This window comes from Corvus moneduloides, chromosome 1 (genome assembly GCF_009650955.1).
Source record: "Corvus moneduloides isolate bCorMon1 chromosome 1, bCorMon1.pri, whole genome shotgun sequence".
Classification (NCBI taxonomy): Eukaryota; Metazoa; Chordata; class Aves; order Passeriformes; family Corvidae; genus Corvus; species Corvus moneduloides.
In genome coordinates this window covers 36,451,842-36,474,331 of record NC_045476.1, presented here as the reverse complement: position 1 = coordinate 36,474,331, position 22,490 = coordinate 36,451,842, and the positions used below count along the sequence as shown (strand labels likewise).

Sequence of the window (22,490 nt, the reverse complement as noted above, 5' to 3'; positions counted from 1 at the left end):
CTCAGGGCTGGCAAGTGGAGAATTTCTGATTAAAATGAAAGTTCCTCCAAGTCTGTTTTGTCTGTGGGTGATGATGACAGTGCCATTTCCACTGAGAATGAGCAGAGGCATCCTTTGCTACCTTCTCGTGGGAGAGTACCAAAGCTGAAAGGAGACACCTGCCTGCAGCGGAGAGGAGGGGAGGCACGGAGAGACAGGTCCTGGTGGAACAAGGAAAGCTGGAAGGATCACGGCACTTGGTAGTGGGTGTGTACAGATTGCAAAGCTTATCTCACTGCAAGGAACCAAGCAAATAAGTATTGGCCTGAAATATGGCTCTTCAAGATTACAGCAGTATGTGCTTCTCCTGCCTTCCTCTTGGGAGCTCAGCTGAGTTTGCAAGCTAAGGAAAAGTCTACCAAAAGGAAAGAAAAAGCAAGGAGTTGAGGCAGAGGAGCAACCAGGCTTTCAGCCCAGATACAGTAGGAGTGGGAACTGAAAGGAATAAGGAGCCTCATTCATGTGGCATAATCTCTGACATCACTATAAGGTACTTAAAATGTCACTGACGTGAGTTTGATGGCATTTTTGTCCTTCACTGGCAGTGTGTACATGAAGGTCTGCAGCAAGGTTGGGGGTCAAGAACATGGCATGAAAAAGGGTGCAGAAAACCTTTGTCTACCGACTCTGTGATTCTTTGGGCAGGGAGTACCTGTCCATCTTTGTACAGACAACCCAGTTACTCAGTGGTGAATGGAACCAATCTGCCAGGTTTTCCTGTCTCACCCGGGCCTCCAGATCTCCTTGAAATCACCTCTCCAGCAAGAGTTATTGCTCAGCAGAGGATAAGTGGCGTAGCAAGGCATGCAATATGTGTAATTTAGAGTCTGAGGTAGGATTTACTTGATTAAGGTGAGCCATGGGAAGGTGGGTTCATGTTCCAGAGAAATTCTAAAGTAAAACCGGGAGAACTAAGCATCTCATTGTGTATGACAGGGTGAAGGCTTTTCTCAGCAAACATTCTTTGAAACACATGTATGCAAGTGGAGGGCTTGGTTCTCCTGGGATAAAAAGGTGGGTTGGAAACACAGCAGCTGTACCTGCACAGGGTCCTCTTGTCAGAGTATCAAGCAGAGTTCTAATGGTGAGGACACTTGTGAAGGTACACCTTCTGCCAAGAGGGATCAGGGTCTACTTCTGGATTAGCTGTGTGCATGTGTGGACACATGGGGGATGATGGGAATGATGACACCAGAGGTGCAAAGACTCCTGGGGGGTTCTTCTAAGTTCAGCTGGGGGTTCTTCAGCATAAATCCAGCCTCCTGTAAGGAGGGGGCAAAAAACAGTTACATCTGATGGAGAAGAGTCAATCAATCTCATTGTGGCAATGTGGCTTGCACAGAGTATGTGGAAGGGTAGGACAGACTTGCTGTTTCTGGATTAGCCACATATGCAGACCCTCACCACCAGAATCATCCTGCTGCTGCATTCCTCTTACTTGGGACCAAATTGGCATGGCAAGAAATCTCACCACTGAAGCATTGTCACATTTGGCCATTCAAAATGAAGTGACAATATTAGTAAATCCAACCAGGAGCACATGTTGGAAAGCTTGGCTGTGCTGTATGTTGCTGAGAAGGGAGGTGCTGCTGGAATAACTGTGGTCTTGGTCTGTAGATCGATGTTGTCTGAAATTTGGAAATAAATCATACCAACCAGTCCCAGAAAATGCTGCTGTTCAGCATGGCTTGTGTTGAAATTTTAGTGAGTTGGATACAGTAAGTAACTAAACTCCTTCTGGTGAGTGTGAAATAGCAGCACTTGGAGGAAAAAATGTCTCCAGGGCCTTTGAGTCTGGTGGTAAATGGAAATGCACTTGTTGAATTTTGAGGGTGGGACTGACATTTCAGAATGAGTACCGGGTTCGCTTTCATTTCTAGCAGCCCTAGAAGTCTGCATCCAACCTGTTGGATCACATGAGCCAAGGCTGCTCCTGGTGACAGCCCTTCTGGTCTGCAGCGCTGAGTTGGAGTGTGGCAAGTGCTGGGAAGTGGCTTACAGGGCATGTTTTCAGTCCCAGCTCTGTTCCAAAGGTCCCTTTGTTCAGACTCTCAGCTGCAGCACGGGCGGTTGCTTGCTGCATGATGCGAAAGGGAACAGAGATTTCTTTGTTGTCCGGGGCCGGCTGCCCTGCCGGCAGAAATTGAGCAGAAATCAGCAATTTCCATCTCTTTCCCTCCCCATATCTGGCTACCATTCTGCCTGTGCGCTCGGGCATGAATTTAGTGGTGCTGTACATGTGTGGTGGTTTGGGTTTGTCATCCTGGTGGTAAAAGAGAAACCTGTCATTTCTTCTTAATAATGTTGTCTAAGGTTAAAAACCGTAATTTCAGAGAGGATATCTGCTGGGATTGGTGCTTGCATAAACACTTGTAACGAGTGGCAAAGTTACCAAGCGCAGGAGTCAGGGATCTTGCTGAACTGTGGCTGCTCAGGATCCCTCTGCTTCACACTGAGGACAGAAGTTTTTGCTAAAAGCCACTCCATGCCAAGAAAACTACCCGGAATTGCTGACTAGTGTCAGTGGCATGTGGGGCTGGAGTGATGCTGCTGACATTTTAACACCAGCAGAAAGCACAGTCAGCACTGTTTCGGGAAGTAGCCGTCGGAGGTGGCGTGGAGCAGGGCACAGAGCCCGTTTTGCAGTGGGATGGGGTTGGAGGTGGCCCTGGCTGCTCTGGCTTCCATCAGCTGGCTCTGCACATGTGCTGCCAACCTCAGCGGCTGGCTGCCATCAGCAACAGGTTTTTCCTTGCTTTTTCCTTGCATAGCCTAAGCGAAAAGATCAGGTTCATTGTGACAGCAGGGAGTGAATGGGAAAAAAAGTGGAAAGGAAAAGCCAATAAAAATCACTTTTTTTTCCCCCCTCTTTCAGGACAGGTGTGCTGAGAGTTAGAGATGAAGGCTCACGTATGCTGGTTAAAATACTTCAGAATATTATATCTGGAAAAAGCCAAAACTTATTTAGAGAGTACTTTCACTTGCTACTGAGATTTAATAGGCTTTCAAGTAAGATTTAGCAGATACATGTAAGAGCATAAACTAGATTCAGATGTGCCATAATGCCATTTTTCAATTGTCAACCTTGGCACAGGATATGTATGAATATTTATAGCATGTCTGGTTATTACATAGTTGAGTAATTTAGCACATTACAGTTTTTACAGAAAACATTGTCTTTATTTTAAAAGCCCTTTCATTCCATGACTTTATTTTCCATGTTTTAGGGGCCTAAATATTGAAAGAAGTGGGTAAAAGGGTTTTAATCAGGTGGTGAAATGGATCATGGACTGAAAGAAAGGTGGCAAGGTGGTCAGGGTGGTCGAAGAGTGGGAGGTAGAGGAAGGTTTTGGTACAGATGCAGGAGCCTTGACAGTTCATGCAGGATCAGTCCTGTTGGGGAACCCAGAGGGGCAATGCCTACGCTCTGAAGCGTGATGGGATAGACAGGACATGGTAGAGGCAATTTCTGCCCTCCATGGGGTTTGCTTTAGCGTACTTAATAGTGGCTTATGCCTGCCAGCATCTTTACTGGGTGCTGTGCCTGCACTCAGCTGCTGTGCCTTCTGCCTCCTGCTTCTTCTTGCTGCTCATCCACAGTCAGGGTTCACCCGGCTGCTTTGTGGAAAGGAGGAAATCGGAGCATGCTGGTGAAGTTTTCTGGAGCAGCCGCTCATTGGCACGGAGAAGGGGAAAATGCAGAGCTTGCAGTGCAATAAATATGTCGGCTCTGTGGAAAGCCTGGTGGGTGTCGTGGAAAATTGGCAGGTTTTCTGCTCTCGAAACTTTCTGCTTGGCATTGCTGTAGTCAAGAGGGAATTTTGAGTCATTAGCTCTTGTGTCAGATCATTGCACAGAAACTCAGGCTGCCACTGAATGTGCGCATTCCTGGGAGAGCACATCCATTTGAAAAGCCAACTTTTTATTATCTCTGCCTTGACCTTTTTGTTTAACCTTTTTTCTAATGCCTGTACAATTTATCTTTCTTAAAATGTTTCTTTCAATAAATGAGATAAACTTGCTCAGTTCAAAAAGAACCAGAAATTTTGCTCGCTTGGTGCCAGCCTGAGGCTGGGGTGGGCCCATAGCCAAGCGAGCATTTCAGTTCGAGTTGGATTTGGACAAAACAAAGTAACTAATTATTCCTTGCAGCCTTCTCTCCAGGTTTGTGTCAGTTTGGACTCTGGCTCTGAGTGCAGCAGGGCTTGGCACAGCGCTGGGACGGCTTTCAGTGTGCTGGTTGAATGCACACAGGCAGCTGCAGCACGGAGAGCCAGGTCTGCTCTGCACAAACCAAGTGTCAGCTTTTCAGCAGCCATGTGTATGCTACTGCAAGGGACTCCCAAGTGGTTTTATCCATGGAGTGTGAAAACTGACGGCCATGGCTATCAGCTGCAGGAAGAAATTGTTACCCACCCTGGCAGTGCAAGCCTGGTGCTGTCAGAGTTGAGTTACTTTTCAGCACTGTCATAAGCACAGTGGACTTCTTCCTAACTTTCTCCAGACTTTTCCAATTGCTCTGGAGCTTGCAGTGCCCCAAAAGAGGTGAAGATTTGTTTACCAACCTTAGGATAACTAAGGATCTCCACCAAGATGATGCTGTCCCTCCTCCTGGGCCAGTAGGAGCAAGGTGTGACTGACAGTCCCTTGACCAGGCATTTTAAGAGCCAGAATGAATAGGACAGGATAGTGGTGCAAGGAGAGGAGGTGAAGTCACATCGGAGTCACTACAGACCAGAGACAGAAACACATCATCTGTTTTTCCTTCACACTGTCCCTTATTTATTTGCTTAAACAGAGGTTCAAGTTTCTCATTTAGAGGTAGTTCAAGGGTGATGCTACTTTAAAAACAGCCTGTCACAATCACAGGGTAATGCCTGAAGTAAGTGAAGTGGCTTGATGTGCCATTTTCCTCGGTAAGAGAGGTAGGTGTCAGGTAGTCTAGCTCTGTTTTGTTGGGAAATCATTAGGGCCTTCAGCAGGCACAACTGGGGTCTGAAATGGATGATTCACTCCTAAGTGAAGATCCGTGTTTTCCTCACCTCAGTTGCAACCAACAAGCTTATCTTATACAGTAAGTGGCAGAAACTGCTGGTCTGAGCACCGCTCATTAATCCTCACTGCTTTTGTGAGGGTCCTTAAGCAGGTTTAGATACATATAAAGGTTGTCAGGAAGGATGGGAGAAGGAAGGAGATGTCACTGCACCCGGACAGGACTGTTCTTTTGCAGTTTATTCTTTTGCAAAAGTCTTTCACCCTGGAGGTTTGATGACCGTCATGACCACTGTTAACAGCATCTCTCAGGGCAGGTGATGGTGATGTCACCTACATCTTGTGGCTTCAGTGAACCACTTGGTCCTAAGCTGTTCAGCCACCATGATGAGCTACATGTGTTGTCACCCAACCAGTGACCCCAGCCATCCCCCCAGGTCCCGCTTGTGACCTCTGTCTCCCTCTTCTCTCTTCCAGGTACGTGTGTGAAGTGCAGCAAGGGTGTGTATGGAGCAAACCAGGCTTGCCAGGCCATGGGCAACCTCTACCATGACAGCTGCTTCACCTGTGGAGCCTGCAGTGAGTATCCCTGGCCTGGTCTGACACTGGTGCCAGGCCCTGCAGCAAACTCTTTGGGATTAACATTTTTCTGGTGTAAAGGGGGGAAAAAAAGAAAGCAGTTATTAAACTATCTGCCAGCTGGAGTCTGCTGCAGCTATATGACTTGGTGGTGGTTCTTGCTGTTTGTTTTTGAATGGATTGTTGCAAGGCATGTAGAAAAGATATTTTGGATTGTGCCAGGCTTCTGGTATGGGGGATGGTTGTTTTCATTCCTCTGCCTCTCAGTTATATCCACATTTTCTTACTTACAAGAGTATTTTTTCAAAGTGGCAGTGAGTATGCCTTAGCTGGCATGTTTTTTGTCTCAGCAGGCTTTACTTTTCAGATGAAGCTGCTGCATGGTAAATCCAGTGACAGTGTTTTTGCTGCAAGAATTATCTTTTACTTGCTAAAATCATTTTGACCCTCTGAAAGACCTCCAGTCAAAGCATCTAGGTGCATGAATGAGCCAGGTTACACATCTTGCTCTCTCTTTCTCCAGAGAAATGCAGCCATGCCCTGAGATGAGGGGCATGTCTCTGACAGCTTGGTTTATGGTTTATGCAGGAAGGGAACTGGTTACTGTGGAGAGGTATCAGGCTGGGAGCAGCAATGATGAGCCCTGTGAAATCTACCCAAGAAGCAGAGTAAATAGTTCAGCTGGCCCTGCTGAGCTCCCTGTGGGTCGCTTGTCAGACCCACATCTGGAGCTTGCTGGGGCGTACAGCAATGTATGGATCCTCCTAAGCAGCTTTTCGAGAAGGTCTGTGATGGAGCTGGAGTGAAGAACAGGCCACTTGATTTTAAATCGTGGCTGTATTTGTAAGACAGTGGTTTTTCTGTTTTGTTAGGTTTAACTCCAGCGCTAGTGTATTTTTAGAACTATAGTTGAATATGTGGTGGCAGAAAAAATAATAATCTTCTGCTGCTTTTGTATGTATGAGTTTGGTTTTCCCAGATGAGGCTTAGGGTTTTTCCTCCTGAGCTGTATTTAGAGTTGTAAACTCATCAGGACTGCATGTGTTTTATTTGGAGCTGTAAAGTCGGAATAAATATAGAAAGATGTATATGCTTTTTAATAACAGCTGAGCCTTGAAGTATGCCCATTTCCCAGCTGTCCTACACCAGCTGCCCTCCCTCACCTATGTTTTTAGTAGAGCATTTCACCATCATCTGACTGAAAATGGGAAAACTGAAAAGAGAAAGTGGTTTTTGCATATAGTGGCAGTTTCCTAGAGGCTCAGAAGTCAGCAGCTTACTCTTCTGTCCTCTCTTAAAAATTAATTTGAAATTAATGAATCTTCTCCCATGGAGAGATTCCTGGCTGCAGCCAGGGCTTTGCTTCAGTTACCTCTCGCCCTCTAGGGCCAGGCAGTCTCTGAACTGCCCTTGCACCCAAAGCTCCTGTTAAAAATAATCCAGCAGCAGGTTTGAGCTGTCTTAAATTTCTAAAATTACTACCGTGCAACTGGTGCTTTAGAAAGGAACACTTTAGATCCTCCTTTTAAAATGAATTTTACAGTCTTTATTTGGAGACCAGCACTAGAACGGTACTTGTGGTTGCAGAGGTATCTGTGGTTATGTGTTTGTTTGTCTGTGTTTGGTTAAAAATTAGTTTAATTCCATTTCTAATGAGGTGGGTTGGTGAGGGTTGAAAGAATAGCTATTTGCTGCTTATTCTAAAAGTCAACCCTTCCCAAACGTTTCCAGTGCAGGATGAAAAGGTGTGGATGTCAGGTGAGGCTTAGGTGGAAAGAAGCCAAGTTTAGCAAAGTGAAGCCCATTTTCTCTCTTACCCAGGCTGCAACTGAGAAATGTGCTGAGTAGATGTGCTGGGGCAAAGGGTTTCAAACTGAAAGTAAAATTAAAAAACAAGGCTAGTGAAAATGATGGGGGAGGGGGGAAAGCAAGGGGTGTGGGAGCAGTAAGGATATTTCACTCAGTAGAAAATACTGTATTTCAAAACAACATAAAAAAGGGGAACGCAAGTCATGAGCATATAAGTGAGAACATAAATCAGCTTGTTACATTTGGAAGAGTAATCATGAAAGCTCAAGTCCTTCCCATTGTGGCAGTGGCTGCACTAAAATGGAAACTGGAGGCAGTGGAAACTGGCAATATGGCATGGATGGATGGAGGGGAAGGAGTGTGGTGGCATGGGATTCCCAGCACTCCAAAAAGAGTGGTGCCAGAGGGAGGCCCCCACAGTAGTGGTGTTTTCCCTCATGTGCACAGACTTCTATGAGCAGCAAGGTTTGCAAGAAACCCTTCAGTGCAGGGGGTGGTTTCCTGCACTGCCCCTGTGGTCTGCAGCGCCTTCATGCACCAGTCACTTGCTCCGGGGCTTTGCGGCCCGGCCTGTGCTGGGCTGACTTTCTGAGTTATCAAACCCCTGCACTGTGGCTGCCTGCCTGATGCTGCCTGGGGAGGTACATACCCTCCTGCCCTGCACTCAGGAAGGAAACCTCCTCGAGGGGAATCCTCCCTTTCGCAGCCCAAAGTAATTTCCCGGCCCCACAGACCATCAGCTGCTATGGGGATAAAGGGCACGCACTCTGTCATTCAGCCAGAGAGGACACATGCCCCTCTGCAGCCTTTCTGTCACCTGTGTCACTGCAGTAAATGTGATGAGACCATTTTATCTGCCAGAAAAATAAATATTTATTTGGATGGTGTTGTCTGTCTAGCTGCAAAGCACATCTTGAGCAGCCTATGTGGAAACTCTGGTTTCTAGTTGAAAAGTAAGTAGTGCTTTTAAGGTCAAGTGGAGTTCATCTTGGACACCATCCAGTACAAACTTGACTTTGGAAAAGTCAAGGTTGCTCATGATTTCAATACTAAAATTTCTGCTCTGGTGGAACACTGAATATCCCCCACTCCAATAAATAAAATATGCAAAATTACCTATTAAGGTAAAGCATATTGTCCTCTAGATATTTATAACCACTGTCCTGCTGTTTTCATTTTAGCAAGGATTTCTAATTTTGCTCCTAGCTGGATTTGTGTCCAAACGTGCACTGGTTTCCCCGACAGAGAAAATCAAGAGGGCCTAAGAAGCAAGGGGTTATGTAGGGGATGATACCTCATAGTGCCAAATTTCCTTTGCCCTCTGCTTCCCAATACACTTATGTTCAGAGATAAATGATAGACCAATTTGTTGAACAGGGCTGTGCATATGCTACAGGGTTCAGTTGGCAGGAGAAAAATGTACTGTCTTATCTGAGCCAATGGCATGTAATGCAGAAAATTTGGCTTAGAGGTCAAACCAACAGATTTAGAATTATTACTTTGGCATAAATGTCTCATTTATCTTCTTGTTTGTTACAGGGCAGAGGCACAAACAAGGCAACCTTTTTCAGAGAGGGAAAGGAAAAAAACTTCAGGCTCTTTCTGCAGGATTAATAATAAATGATATTTGCTTTACAGGAGGGCCATGAAAGTAGGTTACAAAAAAAAAAGGCCTCCAAACGCCTTGAGCTATTTCCTGCATGCTCAAGGTGTTAGTTTCCGCCTTGGGGTTTGGGGGAGGGTTTTGCAGCTTGTTGGACGAACAGTTGTAGCTATCAAACAGTTTGTTACACATTAACCATTTAAATTAAATTACTACTTTATACCTCCTCAGAATACAAAAGATACATGTGTCTCCAGATGTTGATATTTACTATTTAGATAGTAAGGAGACCTTATAAATTATATACATTTAACTAGACAGTATCACTGTAACCTGCTGTTTTAGTTATAGTGTTTCAGTGTTTTCTTCAGGATTCAGCCCAGCTTATATCCAAATGCCACAGGTTGCCTGGAAAACAGACCTTTTTAGCTCTGCTAGCAGTGTAATTTATAGCAGGAGGGTCTTGCACTTGAGCCACTTGGTCCTCAGAGGAAATCTGAAAGCTAAAAAAGTGCAAGGGAAGCGTTAGAGATGGCTGTGAAGGAAATCAGTAGGCAAGGAAGGAAGTCAGAAAGAAAGAACTGATTGCAAGGTGATTTGAAGGAGGGTTTGATGTTGAACTACAGCACGAGGGCCAAAATAAGGACCAGATTTTGGCTCCTTACTGCAAAGAGTTGGAAACCTTGCATGCTTTGCTAGATTACAGAATTCAGTCTTTGACATGTCGACATCACTGCATTATCTTATTTTTCTTCTCTGTTTTTGCAAAGTCAGATTAATATTGATCTCAGTGTAGGGGTTAACAGGCTGCTGTTCCAGTGACTTTGAAATCACACGAGCTGGCTGCTTCTTGCCACCTTCTGTGTATATATGGTTTTTTATTTAATATTTCAAAATACAGTTGTGTTTAGAGGTATCAAGGGTCATTTACTGAGCTAGGTAGCTAAGAGAGCAAAGCAGTATTTTCCACAAGCATAGCTCTCTGCTTGGGCTAATTAGTCTTGCTGCAGTGATTATAAAGCATGGCTACTTAGAGCAGTGCAACTCTTGGTGTCTTTGGGCTAATTATGTTGAATAAACAAGTCCTGTATTAGTATGTAACTCCTAGAACAAGAATGCCGTGGTTTTATTGGCACCATTAAATAATTTTACAAGCAGAAAGTCACCTTTTTCTGCACGTGTGACTTAATCCCAGACAGCAGGATAGCCAGCCTTGCCAAGTGAATTTCCCCGCAGCCACATGGATGTGTATGGTTATCTTCAGATGCAGAAACTGCCATCTCTTCTAGTGGAGACAGGACTTACTGCCTATAATTGGATAAAAACCACCCCACCAATCAACTCTCTCGAGAAATGTGCAGATCTTCAGAGTGGAGAGTGCAAAGCATTGCCAGTAATACATCCTCAGGATCCCTTCAATAAATTATCATGCCAGAGTCTGCATAGTAAACAATATAATTTTTTAGCAAAAGTAGTGTCAAAAAATATTCAGGTTGTCTGGATGTGCAGTTTAGGGGACAGGCAATTCATCAGCACATTTTTCTGCTTCAGTCTAATTTGCTGTTATGTTCTTACTGACTTTTTTATGTTTTTATGGGTTTTTTGTTATGTTTTGCTGTCTTCAGTCTCAGCTCACTGGTGAAAAATCCTGTTGTTTGTCAGAAGAAGTGCTTGCTATAGCTGAGAAAAGCCAGGGCAGGTTTTACAGTAAGGTGACAGTACTTGTTCCTCTCCTGGCCAGATTTCAGGGCAGCAGTGATATGGGACCTGACCTGAAGGGGCTTTGGCATGGATCAGGTGTCCTCAGTAGATATCCTTGATGGAAAGATACAGGTGTTCAGCTCACACAAGGGAATGCAGTCAGGGATTTATCAGTGTAATAGTGGTTTCAGTCAATTGCATGTGTTTTAGTGCTGGCTGAAAGTCTGAAATTATTAGGACAACGTGAGGAGAAAAGAAAGGTTGAAATCTTTAGTGGAATAAATTTCCAGTCTTTCTGGTCTTTTTGTTTTATAGTGTCATCTTCAAAGTACTGTTTTCAATTAAGAACAGGCATAGGATTAATTTGTGCTGTAAAGATTTTAGTGGGTTTCTTGCAATGTTTTAATGATACCTGTGAGTAATTTTCTGAGTAGTGTCTCAGTAAGCACTGAGGCCCCTTTCATAACCAGAGAAATTTAAAAATTACTCTCTCATGTCTTTTCAATGACAGTTACATTCACTGAGGTCACAGAGTTTGCCTCCCCCTCCTTCCTCCTCTGAGGCTCTGTGTGTTTCGATGAGTCACTGGGTGACAGGGTGGGAGGCCAGCTCTTGACAGCCACCTTGTTTTGGTGCATTTTGGGGAACAGGGCAGCAGTCTCTAGAGTGATGCAGAGTGGCGGAGCACTGGGATGGAAACCAGTTACTGAGCAGGGACCATCTGGATCAAAAGCACTGCTTCGTCCCAGGGTGACTGTATTTTACCTCTGAATTTTGATCCTTCTCCGGGTTTTCCCTAAAAAGAAGAACTCTTGAATATCTTCTTGCACTGGTATGCCATCAGCAAAGGAGAGGTGTTGCTCATTTATGTGATGTGCTGTGGTTTTGCAGTGTTTTCCTCTGGGGATCCATTTCTGCCCACACCTGTGGTGCCCTTAGAGGCAGCTTATCTTTCTTGCTTATCTTTCTTCCATGTGCCAGAGCATGTTTTTGGCTTTCAGGCAGCAGATCATTTTCTCAGAGTTTTGAGGGTTTTTTGCTTGGGTTTGTTTGGTTTTTTTCCTACTGCCTCATGTATGGTGAGAGCACATGCAATGTTAACATACCGCTGGTGGAGTTGAGAGAAACTGAACAACTTACATGGTAATGGAGTTACTGTGTCCTAGCAGTTTCTTCTCAGAGATATCCTATCCTCTTGCCCATGGTTTCAGCAAGATTTTGGTCTGCCCTGGGATGTGTGCCATTTACCTGATTTGGAGGATGTACAGGCATTGAAGTGACCCTTTCATGCAGGCCCAATTCTAGAGCAGATTGGAAATATTGACGCTTCTGTGTCAGCCTCAGTGCTGCACCCATCTTTAACGGTGGCCAACATAAATGGGACAGATGGCAGAAATTAAGCAGAACTCTCTGATGCCTGACCTAGTCTGCTGCACAGGGTAGGGCACCATACTGCCTGTCAGCAGTGTCCACAGAGGGCTCCCAAAACACACGTGCTGCCTGGGGACGGGGGGGCTCCTGTGCTGTGGGCAGCAGGGACTTTTGAGTGGTTGGGAGGAGCCAAGGTCCTTGGGCTCTGCCTGTACCCAATTTACTGCCTGAAGGGTGTGCATGGATCAGAGTAGGTTCTTTAATCCAAATCTCCTTGCAGATTTCCATGGGGAGAATGGAAACTGGGGGAAGGACTGCAGCTTGAGCCGGAGCCACCCAGGACTGAGTAGAGCTTCCTTTGATCCTTAGCAGCCAGGCTGATGGTGTTTCCAACCTGCTGTCCTGCTTGTCAGAAGGTTACATCCAATGAACCCAGAAAATAAAATCCTTTTGAATTTAACCTGCCATCAGTAATCACATATCCAAATTTGTTTTACAGCTGTGGTACTCTAAAAAGCACTGATCTTTGTAATGGCAGAGGCCCAGGGCTGTCAGCGTGGAAGGGACCCAGGAGTAGCTGCCAGTCAGCAGTGATTTTTGCCCATTTGCTGTGCAGATACCACAGGGAGTTCCATGGTGCTTAGATAAGTGACAAGTGAAGTCCACACATTGCCTTTCCAGCAATGCAGCAATCCTGGTCATGCATCCCCATAGAGCCCTGGGATCCAGACATGGCCCTTTTCCATTGTATGTATCACGAGCTATCTCTTGTCTTTTAATGGGGGTTTGTGACCGCCATTGTCCTTTTCATAAATAATGGAAAAGCAACTTCAAAAGAGAAAGTCGAGTCCAGCTCCCCAGCAAACAAATGATGCATCTCCCAGGATCCTCCTTGCCAGGGACATTGCAAGTCCCTCATAAAACTCTCTCTGCATGAACTTCAAAAGGAGAGAGCCATCATTTGAGAAAACGGTGGACAAAAGCACTGGCATCCTGGGAGTGCAGCCTGATGATATGCCTATTATCAGCTGCTAAGCAAAGTGTGTTTATTTTAGCACAAAGGCACTAGTGACTAAGCTTGAAATATTTTGAAATTGGTGCTGAAATGACCTCGAGGTCATCCTGAAGGTCCCACAGCTAAACAGATTAGACAGACGTGTGAGGGATGAGCAGCACATAAAAGCTCAGGGCTCAAACTTCCTGTCAGAGAAATGAACAAGATACCTTGTAACAAGTGAAGACAGTAAGGTTGAAATGCCAAAGAATTTTAATTGTCTTAATCTTTTCAGGTGTGAGATTAGCTAAATTCAGGGTGAAGTGAAAGTGAAATACAGTCAGGAGCCAGCAGCATAAGACTAGTAGCACAATTGATCCTGAAAGCAGCAAGCCATGCATTAAAAATTCCTGGGTTTATCAAAGGATATTTCTTCATGATGCATATTGAAAATAGGCAGTTATCAACAAGTGATTCCTTATATGCCATTTAACTTCTCAGTCCTTCCTTTTGGTGAAAATAAAACAGCATCTTCATGCTCCAGTGACACCTGTGCCAGCCTCTGCGGGCCCAGTCAGAAGTATCGCTTTTGAGAGGGACTGGTTTAGTTTAAGGCACTACCCCATGTCAGGGAGCTCAGTGCAGGGACAGAAGGCACTGCTGCCCTGCTCTGCACTGTGGGGCAGTCCCAGTGCTGTTGCTTTTACTGGTGTGGCTGCAGCAAGAACATCCCAGCTCCACCGGGACAGTCCCCAGTGCAGCCTGGGGAAGTGAGCTTTTCCTGCATCTTCCCTTCCCAATTGTACGATGAGAAAGTGCTTCCTCATCTCGAAGAGGTACTGGGAGAAGTCCATCCCAGAAGTGGGCAGGGAGAAGCTGAGAGCAGCAGAGGAAGAAATGGGCTGTGTTTGCATGAACCACTCCCACGGTGGCTGCAGGAGCACCTGGTACTTGTGGGTTTTGCTAATTTCCTTTTACGTTTCTGCCAGGAGCTTAAAGAGAGTAATAGAGAGCTAAAAATAGTTAATATGCTCACCTCTTCCCTAAAAAACATAATTAAATCATCCCTGTCCTGCCTCAAAGTGCTCTTGGTGTCAGCAGCTCTTCTTCAGGGACTCATAAAATGCCCATGGCCAGATTATGAATCCTTTATAAAGGGGTTTATCCCTCTGCTGAATGAGCTTGCAGCAGAAGCCCAGACATAGCACACTGGCTGTGGCACCTTCACTGAAGGTCTGTTGCCATCAATCTTAACCTGCTAATGTCACCGTGTTAAAAATACACTGGATGCAGAATGGCTGGTAAATGCTTTTTTTGTCACCATGGAAGAATGACGTCGTGGCAGCAATCCAAACCTCATCCCTTCTGTTGGAATGGCTGCTGTTCATGCACCAGGCGAGGGCCTTCATCCAAAGAAGCATTTCCTCGTTGCATGGCCCCATGTGTATGTTTTTCCTCACCACTGTCAGCTTGTCTTTAAGGAGACACATTGCACGCAAGTGGGAAAGTCACTTGGGCACCTGCCCGTTGCACTGAACTGGAGCCCTCACTACCATGTAATATAAAACCAAAGTTAAATATTTTTTGTTTGTTTTTCATTTTTAGGAGTGCTAAATCCCAGTGTCGTATTTCAATCAGTGGGAGATTTTCAAGAGTACTTCTTGCTGCATTGGGCTTGTTTTTAACTTGCTTAGGACCACCCTTTGACAAAGGTGCTGCAAATCTCAGGTATTCCCATGCCTCTCCTGTCCCTCCTCAGACACTGTGACTGTAGAGCTGCTGGTGAGCATGCCAGGCTTACCTGTGGACAGGCAGGCACACAGGTGGGGTTATCATACAAGTACACACCCTGGGTTAGGAGCCACAAAGATTACATGTGGTGGAGTTATCATGCAAATACACACCCTGGGTTATGAGCCGCAAAGATTACATGTCCCAGATTAGATACTTTCTGTTTTGAACTCTGGGTCCTGTTTCGGTTTCAGCAAAATCAGAAAAACCGAGTGGGATGCTTTCGGATTTGTCCGGTTTTCTTCCATGTCTGCATTGGTGCAAGGATGGGCTGCTGCCCTGGGTTATATCTGACCTCCAGGTTGCATAGTTGTCCCTAGCAGGGATTAGAAGAGATTGGGGGACAGTGAATATGATGAGGCCATGTGCTTTAGGCTCCTGCACTGGTCCAGTAAACACAGAGCTGAGCAATGCCCACAGTTTAACCATTAAGCTCCTGCACACGCAAACCAGGGCTCATTCCTTGAGAAAGCACAGTGCCCTGTCCTCCACCTGCCTTGCTGCCTGAGACCTTGGCAGGGCACTGCTGATGAAATGCTGGTCTGCCTCAATTCACTGGCAAAACTTTGGAGCTTTCCTGGAGCATCTCCATTTCTCAAGGTGTTCCACTGGGACAGTTCCCAGTGCAGCCTGGGGAAGTGAGCTTTTCCTGTATGTTGCCTTCCTAATTGTATGATAAGAAAGTGCTTCCTCACCTCGAAGAGACACTGGGAGAAGTCCATCCCAGAAGTGGGCAGGGAGAAGCAGAGAGCAGCAGAGGAAGAAATGGGTAGCGGGAGTTGTTTCCCAGCCTGAGGGTGCCCTCTGGTGTATGCAGGAGACTGTAAAGATTGTAGTTTCTTCAAGTGGGTTTACTTGGCTTCCTGCTTTTCCTAAAGCCTTGCAGCCAGCACGGTTCTTCGCTGAAGTCTGCTGGGTAGGTGCATACCATAAAGTGATCCCCAGACCAGTCCCGTGTGTTGTTTACATTTATACACCCAGCAGCTGACAATCACTTTCTTAATGATACTGGCCGCATTCAGCACGTTAAGCAGGAGGCTTCTGGGTCCCAGAGTCTCAGACCCAATTTCCTTCCAGCAGTGCCTGGTAGGTGTCCAAAACCAGCCTGCAGCAGGTCCTGCTCCAGCTGTGCCCAGGCAGGGCTGCTCCCCCTGCCCTGGGCACTGTCTCCTGGCACGGGCTTGGGGCTCCAGTGCAGAACCATTCCAGTGCCAGGCTTGTATTTCAAACCCTGGGCTCAATAAGGAAACCAGGCTGCAAAGAGGTAGGAGCAGCTTTTTATAAACAAACAAAACCTAGCCATTTTTTCTTGGGGGAATGCAGGGCCTTTAGGAGTGCTGGCAGCCTGAGCAAACATTGCCATGATTACATGGAATTGAAAACAGACGGTGAATGAGAGGCATAAACACAAAAGCTGCAGTAAATACAAATCTTCTCCATATGTAGAGTCCTTTCTTGGAAAAACGTTGTCATCTTGTCTCGATTATGACATTCGGATTTTCTAAAAAAAATTTTTTTAATAGTTTCGAAGCTTTTTGTTGGCAGCTGTAGTAACAAATGTGCTGGTAGGTAGCAGAGAAGCCTGTTGAGTGCTCTGGTGGGGCAGAGTGGGTGCTCGGGTATTGCAGTGCCTTGTCTGGCAGCTGCTGCTCATAGCAAAACAGCAAGGTTGTGACATTTTGAGGAATTAAGTCAAGTGTGGGTTACTCTCTGTATGCCCTTTCTTCTTTCCTTCTTGCTCCTTTCCTGGGGTGTTTTCCAGCATGAGTCAGTGTATCCTCACTCACTCTTCCCAGAGTTACAACATGCACAGTAATCTGCCAGGATGTGGTCCAGGCTTGCAAAGCTACCACCTCCTGCCCAGAGGTGGGACTTTTGTCCAGATCCACCAACTGGCATTCACCAGCAACCACCAGTGGAAGAAGGTTTGGTGGGCTGGAGTCTGGGAAGACATGTGCTGGAGTTGGGTGCTCTTTTCCAGCTGTGTGACAGCTGTCCTTGGATGTCTTCATTGTTGTTTGCTTCTCGGCAGTCAGGTTTTGCTCACATTTTCTCCCTGCTCTCTGCTGACCTTTTTGTTATCTCGGTTTTGTTTTCCCTTAGGTCGAAAGCTGAGAGGAAAAGCCTTTTATTTTGTCAATGGAAAGGTGTTCTGTGAAGAAGACTTCCTGGTAAGCACCCAGTTGACTCTTGTAATGAGACATCTCAGGGTTGCCAGCAGACACACAGCCTTTCTGCCTGTCAGCTTTGCCTGTGTTTCACATGCTTCTGGTCCAGCATCCTGCCTGCCCCTTCTGCTCCAACATTTACCTAGGGCCAGCCCCAGCCACAGTGGCTGCCCACGTGTGGTGCTGGAAGTAGTTGCGTGAGAGGGCATGGTTTTGTGGCACAGAGCCTCTAGCTGAAGCCATAATCTGTTGTGATGTCTCCTTCAAAGCATTGTCTCCATGGCCATACTGTGGAGGCAGGAGTGAGATGAATAGCTACAGAAGAATGAATGGGTGAATTTCCCTTTTCACCTAATGGATATCTTAATGGATATCTTTCTGTTGTCCTCAATGGATTTTGTATGAGGGTACCTAAGCATGAAGCAACCCCACAGCCCTCTCCTTGGCTGGTGCAGATAAAAAGCCACACACCCTTCTTCCCCTGAGTCCTGGTAGATTAAGCCTTCCTTGAGACTTGACAAAGCCATTTTTGCCTACTTATTGGTGAAGCCTAGTGATTTCTGTCAGAGAGAGGTAAGTTCATCTTCTTTGTTCTCATCAGTATGTTCTACACAGGCTGAAAATAAAAAGATTGATTAAATGCACCTAAAATATTTTATTTTCCAAGTTTGCATTTCCATCATTCAGACAGATGATGTGCTGTGCCCAAGGTGCATGTTGTGGACACGACAGACAGTTCCTTACCAATAGATCTCAGCAAAAACAGCAAAAACGTTGCCCTGGGCCACACTTGATTGCTATCCTAACAAGGAGCTGGGACAATACCACTGACCTCAGAGAAGCTTCAACAGAATTATAATCATGTAACCAAAGAAAAATTTGGCTTTCCAGGCCTATATATACAGATATTGTGGCATGAATATGTGATAAACACAAGTAGGTTCCTGCCTTGTAGATTCATGTGGTCAAATAAGCATGTAATAAGTCTTATTAGTAACTGCCTTATTTGCATGTGTATTTATGGTATTTATTTTTGTACTTTAAATTAAAGTTAAATTTTGGACTTGGAAGTTACAGGAATTTGTACTCTTTCTGAAACTGGGCAGTCTGGTGTCTTTATTTATATCCTCTGGAAACCCATCCAAACCTTTATATAATGAAAAAAGCATTGGAAAGTTTAGCTTTTCTGTGTAAGGAGCACAGAAAAAGGACCTATGCAAACAAATATGCAAATAACACTCCTCAGTACACTGTTGTTTGTGCTTGAGTGGCCTTGTGAAATTTTAAGTGAATTCTTTTTTGTCCTTGCAGTATTCCGGTTTCCAGCAGTCAGCTGACAGGTGTTTCATTTGTGGTCATTTGATAATGGACATGGTAAGTGACAGTTGCTTAAGGAGAAAAAACTCCCACAGCTTTTTAGAAGAATGCATCAAAAGAAAAATATATTCATACCCAATACTGTCTGTTGTCATGTGGTAGTTTGCCTAGTGTGAGACTGGTATCAGAAGGACAATCCTCTGAGCCTTTTGTTGAGTTTTTTCAAGTGAAGCTGGCATGCTACTGTACGTGGTGCAGAGACACAGCTCTGCCTGTTTTCAGTGGGTGTTGAAAAGCAGAGCCTCCAGCTCTTTCATCCCTTTTTGGGCTTCCCTGGACAGTGTATTTGTAATCCTGTTGATGCTTCCTGCTCAGCAGTGTCGTGGCTCTGCAGTGCTCCCTTGCTGTGAGGCATCAGTGCAGCTCTCTCAGCCTCTCTTTCGTGCACTCAAGCTGTGGCTTCCCATGTGTCTTCTGGATGAAGTCACTTCCTTGTCATTTTCTGTGGGTACTGATACTCTGGGGAGCAGGTTTGACCTACAGTGTGTGATCCAGACCTCAGAGTTCAGATCTGTGAAGCAGGATTAGCCTACAGCAGGTACCATCCATTCCAGATGTGCATGGGGTGGGGGACGCTTGGGGGGTCAGCATTCAGTTGTAGGACATTCAGAGGGAGACCAGTATAGCTGGTGGTGTAAGACTACAGCTGAGGCAAAGAAATTAGGAATTTCTGGTTCACAGCATACCTCCCAGCATTTTCTAATGCTTATCATTGTCTTTGTTTGCCTGCTTACACTGGGAAGCATTACAATTGGAAAAGCTATTTCGTACTCAGAAGTCTGATCCTTCTACTGACCGTGGTATTCCAGGTAGTGAATTGCAGCTGTTGAGTTCAACACAGTTTCCATAGTCTGTGCTAATTAGAAAGCCAGTACAAAGCGAGTACAAAGCCCTTCAATATCTAAGGAGTTACGAAAACCTAGCAATAATATTACTTCCAACTTCTCATGGAGAATATAAAAGTGTATTTCCTTTGTTCGGCTGGTACATCTTGCCTTGTGATCTTGATAAGTATTCTCTGCCTGTTGACTTCAGAAATTATTTTCTCTCCTTTGTCATGCTAAATACCTTGACTGAGTCTCTAAATTGTTTTCTTACCCACGCTAATAATCAATATTTCTGGAACCAGGTGCTATATATTGATTCCAGCTGCCCTTTCCATCCTTGTTAACTGATTTTTCAGATGAGATGGGGGAAAAAAGACACAGCCCTGCTGATGAATATGCAGCATTATCTGGTGTAAAGCTGTGTGTTTACTATTTTCATCTTTATTGGCTCTTCATGTGCATTTTTCCTCTCTCCTGCTCTGTTGCAGATCCTGCAGGCTCTAGGGAAATCATATCATCCGGGCTGCTTCCGATGCGTCATCTGCAACGAGTGTCTGGATGGTGTGCCATTCACTGTAGACTCTGAAAACAAAATCTACTGTGTCAGAGATTACCACAAGTAAGGGCAAAATAAACAGCAGAGATGTTCCAAGCAACAAGCCTCTAATTTAGCTTTTCAGCAAGTTAGGAGTGCAGATTAGTAAAATAGCAACAGGGTTAGAATTTTGAGGATGGGGCTAGACCCTAGAAATTCCTCCCCTCTCCTCTTATCCAGCTGTTGACTCCTGTGTAACTCTGATGAAGTCAAATAACCTCTGGGCTTCAGATGCCCCTTCTGCAAAGCAGAGACAGTGAGAAATAGTGCTCCTGAAGTGTTCAGTGATGTGCAAAATTAGTCTGCTTTAAGGCAAGCCTGTGAATGCCTGTGGAAATCAATGTGATTTACTTTTTGAGTAGTTGAAGGGCTGAATTTGACTTTTAAAGAATCACCACTGAACCTGCAAAGCAAAACTTTTACCCAGTTCTAAATTAAACAACTGATAAATCCACTTTCAAAATCATTTCTTATTTAGACAGTAAAATAAAATGGCTGTGCTCTTGGCTGGTAGTTATGACATTAGAGCTGCACACACTTTGTATGTCCTTCTGGCTTGCTTTGGTCCTTGCTCCATTTTCTGAGAAGGGAGAGTATTAAGTGTTACTCAGGCAGCCCTTGGAGCTCTTCAGTGTTGTGCCAGAATTAGAGTTGTTACAATCAAGATTAGTGCCCTTGTATGCCATCATTATTCTGAAATTATGCATATTTTCCTGCAATTTAATTTAAGTAATTATTCTGTTATAAGGCCTTAAGAAGCTGTACAGTCATGTGGTGTTTTCTCAGAAGTTTCCTGCCCTGAGGCTGCCACTTCTTTCAATGTATTTTTCTGGGGACAGTCCTCCTCAGTTCCTCCTCATTTTCTTTTCCAAATCTCTCAGTAGCAGCCAAGAATTTTAGAGGGAATTTTGTATTTTTTCTGGCACTAAGTGTAAAGTATACTCTTTTTGCCTGATCGAGCAACATGTGCCAAGCATTACTTAAAATCAATGCTAAAATGAATTTATGATCTTGGGAAACAAAGTTTTCCTGTGGGTAAGTTATTTACAGCTGAAGCTTTTCATGTTATCACTGAGAACATACAGTCCTCTCTGTTTGTGTTGATCCATAACTTGCCTTCAATTCCTTGTTGTTCTTCCAGAGTTTTAGCTCCAAAGTGTGCAGCATGTGGACTTCCCATTCTGCCCTCTGAGGTGAGAGCCTTTTATTCCACATCCCCTCAGGGGAGGAGTGTCAGGCCTTGCTCTCTTTCACACTTGACCCTGTGTCAAGACGAATGTGCTTGTGGATGGGGAGAGATGGTCGCTTCCTCTGGAGTGCAACCCTTTGATCTAAGTTCATGCACTGTTCTTGAAATGTGACCCTTCTTTTGTTCAGTAATGAACCTTCTTCTTCCTTGGTCAGACTGCTTTTTTCATCTCCTGCAGGATTATGCTGCTGCTAGTTTTATGTTCAGGAGAATTTTCCTTTATGTCAATAGATACTGGTGGTACTCCTAAATGTAACTCATTTTAATACTTGGAGGAGATGAATCTTGGGCAAAACTAATTTAAAATGCTGAAAAATGTGTTCTATTGAAATTACCTAGTGATTAATATGTGATTTCTGATAGATGTTACTGTTAAACAGGGAACATTTTTACATTTCCGGTGTCACATTTTAGAGGATAACTGCAGTCAGTCGATACTGACTGCAGATATCCTCTGTAAAAATATTTATTATTAACTGTAAAAATAACTGCAAGTGGCAGGATTTATATGTGGTCTCCAACCAGCTGCCCAAATGCATTTCCTCAACATTCATTCTGTTGCAGGAAGCAATCGACAAAGTGCATGTGTCTGATCCTGCTGTAATCCTTTGTAATTTCTGCTTTGCTCAAATGTGCACAGGGGTCTGATGAGACCATTCGGGTTGTGTCCATGGACAAGGATTACCACGTGGAATGTTACCACTGCGAGGTAGGTCAGCAGCTTTCTCGGGGAGCGGGCACTTCATAGTCATAACTGCTATTCTTTTTAAGATGGAAATAAATCTTACTGCTGCCTTCCAGCAGCAGTAGATGAGCAGTGCAAACCTTGCAGTGTGAGACCCTTTCTGTCAGTGACTGAGAAATTTCCAGATTGAGGATGAAAGCTTTTGCAGCAACGTGTTTCAGCTGTAATTTCATTTGCTATCCATAAAGTTGCGGGCAACAAGTTAATTATTGCTTTTCAAATTTGGCAGTTTATTCATTAATGAAGGAAGCATGGTGACTTAGTAAGGTCTATTGCTGCCTTTCAGAAGCCCCAAGCTCCAGATCACATTAGTGTATCTGATTTCCAAGTCAGATTGTTGAAAAATGCTAAGGTGGTGACTGATCCTGTGGGGTATAAGTTACTTTCACTCTCATGGGAAATGAACGTGTCATTGGGGCTGGAGAAAGGATGTGGCTGCACAAGAAAAAATTCCACAAGATGCCAGCTCTTGCAAACCATTTGGTCTCCATGCAGGGCTTCTCAGAAATCCTCCATACTTCTGCATTGTGAATTAAAATAAATAGTTGTCTTTTCTCACTGTGCTTATAATGCAGTGAAAGGAGGCCCTGACACTGTACAACTGTAATGTGAAGAGGTGAATCCTACCTGACGGTGTAAGGAGACACGAG

At 44.8% G+C, this 22,490-nt stretch overlaps 1 protein-coding gene across 1 annotated transcript in view; it reads left to right on the top strand.

The window, feature by feature from the left end:
- Nucleotides 1-22,490, top strand: part of LIMD1 (LIM domains containing 1) — a 33,582-nt gene that overhangs the window by 5,564 nt on the left and 5,528 nt on the right. Inside the window, exons 2-7 of the mRNA XM_032105668.1 lie at nt 5,509-5,610; nt 16,983-17,050; nt 18,359-18,421; nt 19,740-19,870; nt 20,988-21,039; nt 21,736-21,804. Coding sequence (XP_031961559.1) covers nt 5,509-5,610; nt 16,983-17,050; nt 18,359-18,421; nt 19,740-19,870; nt 20,988-21,039; nt 21,736-21,804 — 485 coding nt within the window. The remainder of the gene's footprint in view (nt 1-5,508; nt 5,611-16,982; nt 17,051-18,358; nt 18,422-19,739; nt 19,871-20,987; nt 21,040-21,735; nt 21,805-22,490) is intronic.